The sequence below is a fragment of the Schistocerca americana genome, chromosome 1 (genome assembly GCF_021461395.2).
Source record: "Schistocerca americana isolate TAMUIC-IGC-003095 chromosome 1, iqSchAmer2.1, whole genome shotgun sequence".
NCBI lineage: Eukaryota > Metazoa > Arthropoda > Insecta > Orthoptera > Acrididae > Schistocerca > Schistocerca americana.
Window position 1 is genome coordinate 167,808,415 of NC_060119.1, and position 14,362 is coordinate 167,822,776.

Here is a 14,362-nt window from a genome sequence, read left to right on the forward strand (position 1 = left end):
TCAACACTTCAGACACTGAAGCAGCAGCCATACATGTCAGGAGATGAATATGACTGCCACAAGTATCTGTCAGGGAAAAAGTTGCACCATTTTCTTATCATCTGCTTGTTGACAATATTTGCATGAGTATTATTATAATTAACATTATTATCTTGACAACAGCCGTCCACAATCGTTGCTGCTCTGTTAATTTCAGAAAGATTTACACTGTTTCATATATTTTCTTTTAATGTGCTTTTGTTTCTGATTTAGCAAATACCTCGTATGTGCACCTTCTTTGGCAACTCAGGTGGCGTGAACGTAGGGGGAGGGTGGTGCTCATCTGCAAGAAGAAACCACAAACTCCCGACTTAAATGCCCAAACAGATTCACCCTTCACTCCATATGAGATATTGTGGACTTAATGATCTACATCACTGACTAAAAGGCAAAGCAAAATCTATCAGGACATGACACCCACTAAGAGACAGTTTTCAATTTTAAGTGTTTCAGAGACACATACAATAGGTTTGATTTGAATAACATGAGACTGGTCATTGAAAGCATAACAATTATTAAGCTGTTACATTATGTCCTGATACAAAAATAAAAAGCTCTGAATGGCACTATGGGTCTATACAAAATACATATAATGCAATCTCAAAAATTATAAAGTAAGATATATGAACTGAAATAATAATAGATTCTAGTTCTTGACTAGGAATAGTAGACCTATTTCTTCACTGGCATATATAATGCAGTAATTGATAAGCATGTGAGGTACACAGATATGTTACTCATGATATTAATGTTAGGATACTGCATTATTTCTCTTACTAGTACAGAATGGAATGGAAGCAAAATGTAGCTACCATACAGTCCACAGATCAAGAGCTGAGCCATGGAGGAATGTAATTGCCAGTAGCTTAAAGTCCTCTGCTTCAGCTAATATAAAGGTATCATCAGTGGCCACATTGGACATGCACATACAACACTACAGAGATGTATTTCATGTATGTGAGGGCTGTTGCAACAGCTCTTGCAGCAAGATAACTGGATGCTAATTTTGCACACTGAGACCTTCATAGTTCACCTTTTGAACTGTGCACTGTAATCGTGAATCAGTTTTTAAGTAAAGGAGAAATTACAGAAGTTAAATCACAGATTGAACTATAATAAAACATTTTTTAATACAAAACATACAGACAATTTTCATTTCATATTCTAACAATAGTTATCAACATACATGCCATTCAGAGGGGAAAATACTAAACAGAAAACATGCTAACAATCATGCCAATCACTACATGGTGCAACACATTTTAGAATTCTTCTGCTATAAAGGAAATTATTTTGAGAAATTGCACAAAAAGCTACAATTTTATAAGCATAGGGAAATTGCTATTTTTAAATACTGACAATAAATTGCAGTGCAGCTTCTTGTCATTAAAGATAAATATCATAAACATGAGCAACAGATAATGAATTTCAGGTTGCATTAGTGTTTTGAGTAACAATTAAGTTCAGCAGCTTCTCTATCTGCAGGTGACATGCTTTTGAATTTTAGATGTGTACGAGTAGGGTAACTGTGCTGAAACAATTACTATGATGCCTTACAAATGATAACAAATTTTGAAAACACTATAGAAATTCAATGCAAATAATAGAAATAAAAATCATTGCACTGAGTAGGAGGTTCATATTATTGCACCCAGTACAATAATTACTATTGATATATGCAGATGAATAAGTTTTTCAATATAAATATGACTTCTGAAAAATTATACACAAATCCTTCACAGAAAGTAGTAGGAAGGTGTGATTTCTTTAGTGCTATTATGATGATGTGAGTGAAAGGAGATGTGCCTCAGATGTAGCCTAACTTACTTGCATACAGGTAATCCTCATCAGCTACAAATGCGCAGTTGTTAGTAGAAGAGGAAGAGCAGTATAAATAAAAATACAGAAGAAGTAAATATTGCCACAAAAGAAAAGAAAAAATATACTTAATTTCCTTTTAAGAAATTTCATAACAAATGATAAACTTCAAAATGTCTTGATGGCTACCTCAAAATGTATCTAAAGAGCTATAATAGAGAGATAGGAGTATTTAAAAATAAAAAAAAAATGTACCCTAAACATTTTATTCACTCATTTAAATTCCCAAACAAAAGATTCCCAGCAGATGGTGTAACAGATTTGTTGATAGTCACACTACATAAAATAAAAGTTCACAAAATTTATATAAAATTCTTAATTTTGTGACACCTTCATGAAACACTACCAAATACACAAAATCAGTAAATAAATAATCCATATTTCTTTCTTCCTGTCCATTCTACTTAAACTCAAAAGTTTTTGACTGTATACAATGACATCAAAAGGAAAATTCTACTGAGAAAACTGCCAAATTAGAAAGGGACAGAACTTACTGTCAAGAGAGAAAATTCCAAATACAGTACGTAGAAACACTACAAAGCGTAAAAGCTATTCCTCTTTCAGAACTAATATATGCCTTCTTAGGGCAGGAAAGAGGGACAGGTTGACAATGGTTGAAAAGGAAGGGTCAATCACTTGGACGCCAGTTTGAGAGGGACCTGCACCTGCTTTGCAATCTTCCACAATCAATAATTTGTTCCTCCACAAGATCCAAAAGCTAGGAATAATTTTATTAATTTGTTTGTGTTCCTACTTGCATCATCTGGAATTTTGTCTCTTGAAGGTAAGTAATGACCTGCATATAATGATTCAGATGATTAATCGAGAAATTGTTCTGGTACAAATTCATTATTGTTGTGTAAACTTTTTAATCTAACTTTCTTCACCCCAGTTTACTTGCTAATTTCAGCGGTTTACAAACACACATAACTATATTCTCTAATGGTGTGCTTCTAGGTCTTCTGGCAATGTATGGTTTCCATTTTATGCACACTATTTCAATAACCAACACAGCTGTCCTCTTCAGGTGCCACAAATTTTGCTGCAATGTTTATTTGCAGTCTGACTCCAACCAGACTTGGAACTATTGTTGGTCTGATGCCACTATTTATAGCGGAGTTCAGTATCTGACACTCCCTGCACCCTTTAATGTTCTTTGTTTTTTCAGAGCTCATACTGATACTCCATGAAACACAAAGGCTCTCAGGGGTTTTCTACTCTGGGCAATGCTCTAAATTGGCTAACTTCATACTTACACAACAGAAAACAAAGTGTAACTATCACCTCAGATGAAGTGAATTGTTATTCTAAATGGAGTACAGTATCACAAGGTGTGCCCCAAGGCTCCATTTTGGGCCAAGCCTGTTCCTATTCTACATAAATGACTTAACAATAAATATAAATCCCCCATCAGTACTGTTTGCAGATAATACTTCTGTTATTATGAAGATGATGATGCAGAACAAATTCTGAGCTCCGTCATAAGCACACTGGATACTTTAGAGAAGTAGTTTCAATTAAATGGGTTGATACTGAACATTGCAAAAACCCATATGGTATATTTCAAAACCAAACCTTCAAAATGCGTGGATCTTAAAATACAACATAACAATCAACTTATGAAAGAAGTTGACATGGTCAAATTCCTGGGACTAAATGTGGACAAGAAGTTAAGATGGATTTCAAATATTGACTTCCTCTCAAATAAACTAAGCAGTTTAGCATTTTTGATGCAAATGCTAGCAAATTCCAGTGACTTGAGTACACAAAAATTTGCTTATCATAGTTATTCTGAATCTGTCATTAGATATGGGACAATCTATTGTGGCGTAACAAGACAGCTACGCCACACTGAAGTAGCCGAAAGGCACGCGTTATTTCAAGGAGGTTAGATAGAGGTCTGAAACAGGATACTTATTAATGTTATAAAGAAAAGTATGTAGCTACTAGAACACTTAACTTTTATATCTGCATTGGTTTACAACGTTCTTGGTGATACAAGTGAGACTCTATCTTGAGGTACATGCAATGTTACAAATGGCGCCTCGCTAGGTCGTAGCCATGGACTTAGCTGAAGGCTATTCTAACTGTCTCTCGGCAAATGAGAGAAAGGCTTCGTCAGTGTAGTCACTAGCAAAGTCGTCGTACAACTGGGGCGAGTGCTCGTCCGTATCTCGAGACCTGCCTTGTGGTGGCGCTCGGTCTGCGATCACACAGTGGCGACACGCGGGTCCGACATGTACTAAATGGACCGCGGCCGATTTAAGCTACCACCTAGCAAGTGTGGTGTCTGGTGGTGACACCACACAATCTTCCAGGGAAGTTCAAGTAGTGTACCTCGAATACTGAAACTGCAAAAGAAAATTGTCCGATACATATGCTCTAAACAGCAAACAGTTTTGTCACCCATTTGTTCAGCAACTACAAATCTTAACTGTTCACTTCATACACATTTATAAAATTATAGTCTTCCTACACAGCAGACAAAAATTATTTGAGGAGAATCAGTTTAAACACATATAACACAACAAATGAAAATAATTTTATGCTACCCATGCACCAGTTGAAATTATGTGCATGGACTCCACAGTTATATGGGGATGACAATATGTAACAAGTTAATGGGCAAAAACATATTTAATATGAAGCCAGAAATTTTTAAAATGAGGCTACAGTGGATCCTGTTGGAGAAATGCTACTATTTAACAAATGAATTCATAGAGGAAGAGATGATAGAGCAAGGAGTAATGAAGTGTTACAAGTTTTTGTATGTATATATAAAAAACTGTATTATCATTATGATGCTGTTTGTTAACATCAGCTGTTCTTTGTTTAAGATGAAATTTTATCGCAATTTTGACTTGTCTCCTGTATCTGAAAGATTTAGATCATGTACATTATGAGACAAACATGTTGGTTTCAGCTTGGCGAATTCTAGTGCCTTTGCTTCAAAGGTTCACCATAACCATAAAGGATGATAACACATTACCCATTACCAAGCTACTCTTTAATTCACAATATTTTCTGTTGAACAGGAAAAAAGATTATGTCAAAATGTAAATACTAAGTTCTGTGAAACAATGATTAAAAGTTTCCCATGATTAGTTCCAAGGGATTAGAAAGTGGAGCTCATGTGAAGAGTTAAACTACATCAAAACTGACCATAAAATCCATATCCTAAAGCTACAAATGACTGCTGTCAGGCACTCAATTTACTGAAATCTCACAAACCGTCACATCCAGCAGAGCAGGAAAATACTGAAAAAATTAGCAATTCACAGAATAATAGTTCAAGCTCTTTGAAACATAAAAGCATAAAAGGGTGTAAACAGCAGTGGGATTGAACTCAGCTATAAATAGCGGCTTGCGATCAACAACAGTTCACGGTCTGGTTGTAGTCCAGGCAGTGAGTGCACGTAACAGTAATATTCTCAACATCTGAAGAATAAAGCTGGGCAATTTGTCGAAATATTGTGAATAAATTGGAAACAATAACTTGGCAGAACATCCAGAAGCAAGCCATTAATCAATCACAATGAGGAAACCTGAGAGATCAGAACTATATTCTCATATGATGTACTGGTATGTAGTTGGGTTGCACAAACCTGCATTTTTCAGTGAGTTTTCACTACTACCTTGAAAATTTTTGAAAAATTTGACATGAGCACTACTCAAGGTCCATTGTGTCACAACTGTTCTGTAATGGACAGGGGAGAAAAGCAGGAGGAAAACTGTGATTATATATATATTGTACTCATAGGAATGAAGTAGTTAATAATACCTTATACAGTACTATAGAAGTAGTGTCAATGGTTCACAAGATGGATAAGTATTTCAAACAATTATAAGTTAAGATCCATTAATAAGACGAGATACGTCAAACAAAGTCATGGATACCAAGAGGCATAAATGTCTCAAGCAACACAAAAAGAAAATTGCTCAGTTACAGAAAAAAACACAACATATCCCCTCTCCTCAACTTATTCAGGTGTAAAAAAACTCTTATGTCAGGCAAAAATAATGGCAAATGATAAGTTTATGTAAGAATCAGAAAATAAAAACCAAACAATCTGAAAAGTAATAAAACAGGAAGGAAATAGTAGGAGGAAAATATCACACTGAACTGTGACAACAAGAGAATAACTGAGCCACAGCAGATTGAAAATCTCTTCTTGCAGTACTATGAAGACAATTAAACAAACCTAATAATTAATAATAAGAAAGATAGTCCAATTAACCAACAGAATAAAGTAAATTCTTGCCTCAACTCAATCTATCTCTATGACACATTCCCAAATGAAATCATTCACATAGCAAAAATCCTCAGGAAACTGTCCTGAGGAATTGATAGTATTCCAGACTTCATAATAGCGGAATGTATTATAAACATTGCAACACCACTTGCAGAGATAATCAACTCATCTTTCTCAACTGGAACCTTTCCTCACTCACTGTCTTAAAATTACCAAAGTGATCATTATTTATAAAAAAGGTGACAAAGCAAATTTAGAAAACTATAGACCAGTCTCATTATTGTCAGTTTTTGCCAAACTCATTGAAAGATCATGTATGACAGACTAATCCTTGTTGATGCCCAACATGGTTTTCGGAAAAATAAATCTACGACCAGTTCCATATACAATTTCTTACAAAATGCCCTAGACATACTGCATAATAAACAAAATGCTGCTGATATTTTTTTAGATCTGAGCAAAGCTTTTGACATTTTGAACCACAGAATCCTAATCGAAAGACTCCAAAAGTATGGCTTTATGGGCACTGCATTAAAATGGTTCTCCTTATACCTGACAATTCGGAAACAAAAAGTAGTAATAACATATGAACTAAAATGATAGCACTAGAAGACTTTTTTTCTGATGCAGAAATAATTAAAACTGGAGTCCCTCAAGGATCCATTCTTGGGCCTATTCCTTTTCTTCTCCTTCTTACAGGGGAAACACAAACAGAGCTACAAGAAAACATAAATAAAGCTACAGACCAGCTAAATGACTGGTTTGGAGGAAATAAACTAATAATAAATGCTTCCAATACAACTGTGCTTAATTTCTATTTTAAAGAGTAAGCCTGCAACACTTCTGTGACAATAAAGAACAGTGGAATTACACCCTCACTGGAAGCAAAATTTTTAGGCATACGGCTTCAAAATGTTTTTGAATGGCAGACACATATAACAAAAATGAATATGACACTGAAATAAGTATACTACAACCTAAGCTTACTTGCACACTAAGCAAGCTTCCACATTGTTGTAATTGATTAATGGAAAATCTCATATAAGATATGAAACAAATACTAACAAAGAGATAGAGGGGCTGGCCAGTACTTACCTCAGCTCAGTACAGCCGATAGATACACATAAAACAGAACTGAAAATTTACATTCCTAGCTTTCGGAACTTTGTTCCTTCATCAGGGAGGAGAGAGGGGAAAAAAGGGAAGAAGGGAAAGTGGATTCAGTTACTCACAACCCAGGTTATGAAGCAACAGGGAAAGGTAAACAGGGAGGGTAGCAAGGATGGAGGCATGGTTGTCAGAGGGAAGCCAAAGATATTCTACTGTAAGTACTGTGCCAGCTTCAAACCAAAGAGGATGCATACAGAAGTATGCATCCTCTTTGGTTTGAAGCTGGCACAGTACTTACAGTAGAATATCTTTGGCTTCCCTCTGACAACCATGCCTCCATCCTTGCTACCCTCCCTGTTTACCTTTCCCTGTTGCTTCATAACCTGGGTTGTGAGTAACTGAATCCACTTTCCCTTCTTCCCTTTTTTCCCCTCTCTCCTCCCTGATGAAGGAACAAAGTTTCGAAAGCTAGGAATGTAAATTTTCAGTTCTGTTTTATGTGTATCTATCGGCTGTACTGAGCTGAGGTAAGTACTGGCCAGCCCCTCTATCTCTTTGTTAGTATTTGTTACATTGTTGTAATTGTATATTTTTCCCAGTTCCACAGTATTCTACAGTATGGAATTATATTCTGGGGTAGCACAGTTGACGGCTCAATCATCTTCCAGACCCAAAAAAAAAGAGCTGCAAGGGCAATGCACCATGTAAACTGAGTGATGTAGGCTCCTCTTTCAAGTCAACCATCCTCCCTTTCCCCTGTCTTTTTATTCTAGAAAATTGTAAATATGTAAGGAAAAATATCAAAGAGATAAATAAAAACTGTAATGTATACGAACAATGCCAGGCAAAAAAACAAACTCCATGTTCAGTTAGTAAGGAAAACAGCCTTTAAAACCTCTAGTACAAACAGTGCAATACAAATGTACAATAGTCTGCCACATAAAATTTAAAGTTATTTCTTCATTTTCTCTGTTTCACAAATCCCCAAGGGCATTCTTATTAGATCACTGCTTCTATTCAGTGACAGAATTCTTAAACCATGTGAAGTACGACAGACAAGAATTTTCAAAAACTAATACTGCTGCGTGTGTGTGTGTGTGTGTGTGTGTGTGTGTGTGTGTGACATGCATGCAAATGACATCCTACAATCTGTAGAGATTAACTGGATGAATGAATAAATAAAAATGATGAATTACAAGCCTGTGTGCTGAATTACATTTATTTAATTGTTGCAATGGCATGAATTTGCAGTAAATTGAAAATATTTGCTCCTTTAGAGACAATAATGCTCTTAACAGAAAACACTAATCCATTTCCTAGAGTACTGATAAATAGTAGCGAAGAAGGAAAATCAATGAATTTTCAATTATAACATTTATTTGGTACTTAAAAGCAAGGTATATTTGTTAGATATAAACACAGTCTTTGTGTCTTCATATAGGTAATTCCACTTCCACTTCTTGGCAACGGGTTAAACAGCTCATTTGACACTTTTTTCTCTGACATCATTAGATTTGATTTCTCTCAATCGATATAGTCTTTGAGTATGAGACCAGGAGTGCACTTCAGTTCCATGGGTTTACATATCTGAGAGACATCATTGTAAGCAACTCCCAAATTTAATATGAACAGCAATTACTGTAGCCTAAAATGACAGAAGATTTAAGACTTTAGAATCCCACTGATTGGTAGAATACAAAGGACACTGCACGTCATGAAAGATTAAAAAACTGTCTGACTGGTTGCCTGCACACATAGCACTTGTATATGTGAGGTATACACACTGGCATGTATCATTCTTGTGACCATTTTCTTCAAACACTCATGTAGGTGCAACACATAGTTGTTTATTGAGTGAACACTGTCTTGAGTTTTATCTAATTGAGATGCTGAAGATCCACCACTACAGTTGGAGAAAGAACTGTGATCAGAATACTGGATTGGGCTAAAGTGAAGACACCCTTAAAAAAATCAAAATAAAAAGTGTTTTGTGGGTGATCATTGTGATGTTTTTGGTCCATTCAGAATATAAAAATGATTGTTGTGCTTTGTTAAAGAACAGTGCTCATAATGCCTTGAAGTGTGTAAAAAACAAAGTGCAACAGCTGGAAGTCAAATTGCAAAACTTAGACAGCACTGTTATCTGTATTACAGGGTACTGGTGTAAAGAAAGTGAAATCTTATATATTAATTTACCCTCATATGTCCAAGCATGTTCTTACTGCAGAAACACAATGAAAGGTGGAGGATCAGGTTGGTTGGTTGGTGTGTGGGTTTAAGGGACCAGACAGCAACGGTCATCGGTCCCTGGAGGATCAGGTATTTATGTTAAGAACAGTATTGAATTTAAAGTCAGAAATCATATTATCATGATAAGTGTAGACAAAGACTTTGAAGTGTCAGAAATACAGATAGTAGCTATGAATATGCTCAAGAAACTAACTACATTATGTGTATATAATTCTCCCAGTCTTAATTTAGAAATACTCTTTTCAAAACTTACACATAGCCTAGAACTAGCATTGTCTCTGAAACATAATATCCTTTTGTGTGGGGACTTTAACATAAATACAGGTAAAACAGACAACACCAGTAACACATTTATAAATATCCTTCGTAGTTTTGGCGTGTCATCACCAGTCAACTGTGCAACAAGAATAACCACCCATTCATCATTTACCATTGACCATGTAGGCAGATAAAACTGTGATGTACTTGTTAACAATCTGGGACTGTCTGACCATCTATGTCAGATTATAAAAGTAAAAGCTTGTGTAAAAAAAGAATCAAAACTGCATGTATATAAAAGAGTCTAAAGCAGCAGAAGAATCTCTTCCAACCAAAACTAAACACAAGAATATCTGATGGAATGAAAAGTGCAATGAAGCTTTGGAAAACAGACAAAAGCTATGGCAAAAATTGAAATCGAATCCAACACAAAACAACCTGGAAAGGTTCAGAGAAGGTAGAAAAATGTCCTCCTACAAAATCAGAAACGAAAAGAGACTGTATGAAAGACTATCCCTTCAACAAATACCGGTGTACTTCATCCAAAACAAATCCAGACACTATTACCAATGTTTCAAAAGACACCTGAAAGGTTACAGAAAAAAACACAACATATCCCCTCTCCTCAACTTATTCAGGTGTAAAAAAACTCTTATGTCAGGCAAAAATAATGGCAAATGATAAGTTTATGTAAGAATCAGAAAATAAAAACCAAACAATCTGAAAAGTAATAAAACAGGAAGGAAATAGTAGGAGGAAAATATCACACTGAACTGTGACAACAAGAGAATAACTGAGCCACAGCAGATTGAAAATCTCTTCTTGCAGTACTATGAAGACAATTAAACAAACCTAATAATTAATAATAAGAAAGATAGTCCAATTAACCAACAGAATAAAGTAAATTCTTGCCTCAACTCAATCTATCTCTATGACACATTCCCAAATGAAATCATTCACATAGCAAAAATCCTCAGGAAACTGTCCTGAGGAATTGATAGTATTCCAGACTTCATAATAGCGGAATGTATTATAAACATTGCAACACCACTTGCAGAGATAATCAACTCATCTTTCTCAACTGGAACCTTTCCTCACTCACTGTCTTAAAATTACCAAAGTGATCATTATTTATAAAAAAGGTGACAAAGCAAATTTAGAAAACTATAGACCAGTCTCATTATTGATACACAAACTGCTAACATTATTTCAAATTTCTTTGCGTTCACATCAAAGCTGTCCTCTGTACCATGGAGGACTACTGTGAATTTCCAGCTGATGTTGCGGCATTGTGCCAGGTGGAGAATACCTTACTGGATGCTGTACCTCTTTCAAATTGGTTCAAATCGTTCTGAGCACTATGGGACTTAACATCTCAGGTCATCAGTCCCCTAGAACTACTTAAACCTAACTAACCTAAGGACATGCCCATGGCAGGATTCGAACCTGCGACCGTAGCGGTCGCACGGTTCCACACTGAAGCGCCTAGAACCGATCGGCCACCAGCAGCCGGATGTATCTCTTTCCTCTGAGATTAATTCATTACCAAGACATCAGCCAAGTATGCAAGAATAACAGTTATTTATTGGTATTGGAGTCTGCATGATAACATAAACAATAAACTCTCCCTATTGCCCAAACATGTTTCAATCTGTTTGTGATATCATCAGTGTGTTATGGTTACTGAGGTCTGGAAATATGGTACATATTAATTCGTGAGTGGAAAAAATTGGCCTAAGCATGTTTTATATCTATTGAGCCAATCACTTTAGTCCCTAGAAGGTTAGGTTTTGTATAACCTTAATGGGGTAAATAAATATATATGATCCTATTAAATTATTGGCTGGCAGATCCTATGTGAGGTTGTTCACCACCTAGGTTGTATAGTGTGTTATGTGCAATAACACGATTTTTTTAAAAATTATTATTCAAGTGAAACTTATAGTCAAACTGATTGTAGTGATCCACAATTTGACAGACTTCCCTGCACAGAACATTGTGCACCACCGTTCACAAACATGCTATGATCTGAAATTTGTTCCAATGCAACGGAGTCCTTCACAATGTATATGCAGTAGACATGCTTATCTTTTCTTCCTGAGGTGACTGCCACCTCCTTATACTGCAGATTGGCTTGACAGCTGAGCACAGCCTACACACTAACAGCAGGAAATCTGTCACATTCAAATTGTTTTCAGGACCAACGGCTGGTTGAAATCCAAAATAGAAAGCTCAGAAGTACTTAGCAACTCATGGAAATTGTATTGGAAAGTCAGATTAGACACCATAGGAAGGGGCTTATACATTGTAGTTGACAAAAATATTGTATCCAATGAGGCTGATTTGCAGTGTGACTGTGAAGTTACCTGGAAGTGTATAACAGGTCTAGGTGAATTCAAGTTAATAGTTTGATATTTCACCAGCCACCTGATTTTGCCCTTACAGTTTTAGAGTCACTCAAAGAAAGTCTATACTCAACAGTTCTGAAATACCCATAACATGTAACATTAGTTAGAGGCAACTTTCAAATGTTCAAATAAGTGTGAATTCTTAAGGGACCAAACTTCTGAGGTCATCAGACCCTAGACTTACACACTACATAAACTAACTTATGCTAAGAACAACACACACACCCCTGCCTGAGGGAGGACGCAAACCTCTGGCAGTAAAGGCAACTTTAATCTAGCGAGTATAGACTGGGACGTCTGTGGATTTATTGCACGGGTACTGACAGGCAGTCTCGTGAAGTACTTTCGAACATAATTTCTAAAACCTGACTTGTAGCTACACAAAGATCTGGCCTTATCAACAGTATCAGTCTATTGTAACAGGAATTAGTAAATGAATCAAGAAGGCTAGGAAAGTATATTTTAAGTTGTTAACATACTACTTAGACAATAAATGGAGATCATTTATATCCAATAAGATGGAAGAAGAGGAATTGTGGATGAAGTTTAAATAGATCATAAATCGTGCTCTGGAGAAGTATATGAATGGATTAAAAATGAAAATATCCACCATGGTTCAATAGCAAAATTTGGAAAATGCTGAGGAAGCTGTTGCACTCTTGGCTCAGAAGAGAACATGCAAATGATGACAGGTAAAAGTTACGAGAGGTTTCTGCATTTGTAAAAGATCGATACATGATGCATACAACTACCGCCATTGTACCTTAGCAAAGGAGCTAGCCATGAACATGAAAAAGTTCTGGTTCTATGTAAAATCACTAAGCAGGTTGAAGGCTTCTAGCCACTCACTTGTTGACCAATCTGGTATGGCAATAGAAGATAGCATAGGAAAACTAAGGTTTCAAATTTCAAATTTAAGGAAACCTTCACACAAGAGGATCGTACTAACACACTGTTGTTTGACCATTGCACAAACACTCATATGGCGGATGAAGTAATAGGGATTCCTCGCATAGAGCAGCAACTGGAAGACTTGAAAACAAATACACTGCCAGGTCTGGATGGAATCCCAACTCACTTTTACAAAGAGTGCTCTATGTTACTGGCCTCTTACTTAGCTTGCATTTATCATGAATCTTTCACCCAGCACAAAGTCCCAAGCAAATTGAAAAAAAGTGCACATGAATTCCTGTATACAAGAAGAGTAAGAGAACTGACTCACAAAATTACAGACCAATATCCTTAGCATCAATTTGCCACAGAATTCTTGAACATATTCTTAGTTTGAACATAATAAAGTTCTTTGTGAAAATAAAGCTCCTGTCCACAAATCAGCATGGTTTTGGAATGAAATGTTCACACAAAGCTCAGCTTATTCTTTTCTCCCACAATATTCTGTGAACTATGGATAAAAGGCAACAGACAGATTACACATCCCTTCATTTCTGAAAACCACTTTAGATTGTTAACGAAGGTATGAGAGTACAGAATAAGTTCCCTGATATGTCAGTGGCTCAAAGAGTTCTTAAGTAACACGAACCAAAACAATGTCCTTATGGCGAGTATTCATTAGAGACAAGGGGATGAACACAGGTGCCCCAGGGAAGTGTGAAACAACCTTTGTTAGTCATTACATACATAAATGATCTGACAGACTGGGTGATCAGCAATCTGCATCTGTTCGCTGATGATTCTGTGATGTATTGGAAAGTGTCATCATTGAGCAACTGTGGGAGTATACAAGATGACTTAGAAAAAATGTTTAGTTGGTGTGATGAATTGCACCTAGCTCTAAATATAGAAAAATGTAAGTTAATGCAAACTATTAGGAAAAACAATCCTGTAATGTTAGAATATAGTATTAGTAGGGCAGGTCAATTAAATATCTAGGTGTAACTTGGCAAGTGTTATGAAATGGAATGAGTATGTAAGGACTGTAGTGGGGAAGGCAAATGGTCGACTTTGGTTTATTGGTAGAGTTTTAGGAAAGTGTGGTTCATCTGTAATGGAGACTGTAAATAAAACACTAGTGTGACCCACTCTTGAGTCCTGCTCCAGTGTTCGGGATCCCCACCATGTCAGATTAAAGGTAGACATTGAAGCAAATCAGAGGAAGGCTGCTGGATTTGTTACCAGTATGTTTGCTCAAAAGTATTACAGAGAACT

The 14,362-nt window shown here is 36.1% G+C and overlaps 1 protein-coding gene across 1 annotated transcript in view; it reads right to left on the reverse strand.

The window, feature by feature from the left end:
- The window catches only part of LOC124552186 (calcium-activated potassium channel slowpoke), an 881,186-nt gene that overhangs the window by 310,710 nt on the left and 556,114 nt on the right, over nt 1-14,362 (reverse strand). The window contains exon 15 of the mRNA XM_047126498.1: nt 260-322. Within this exon, the coding sequence (XP_046982454.1) occupies nt 260-322 (63 nt within the window). The remainder of the gene's footprint in view (nt 1-259; nt 323-14,362) is intronic.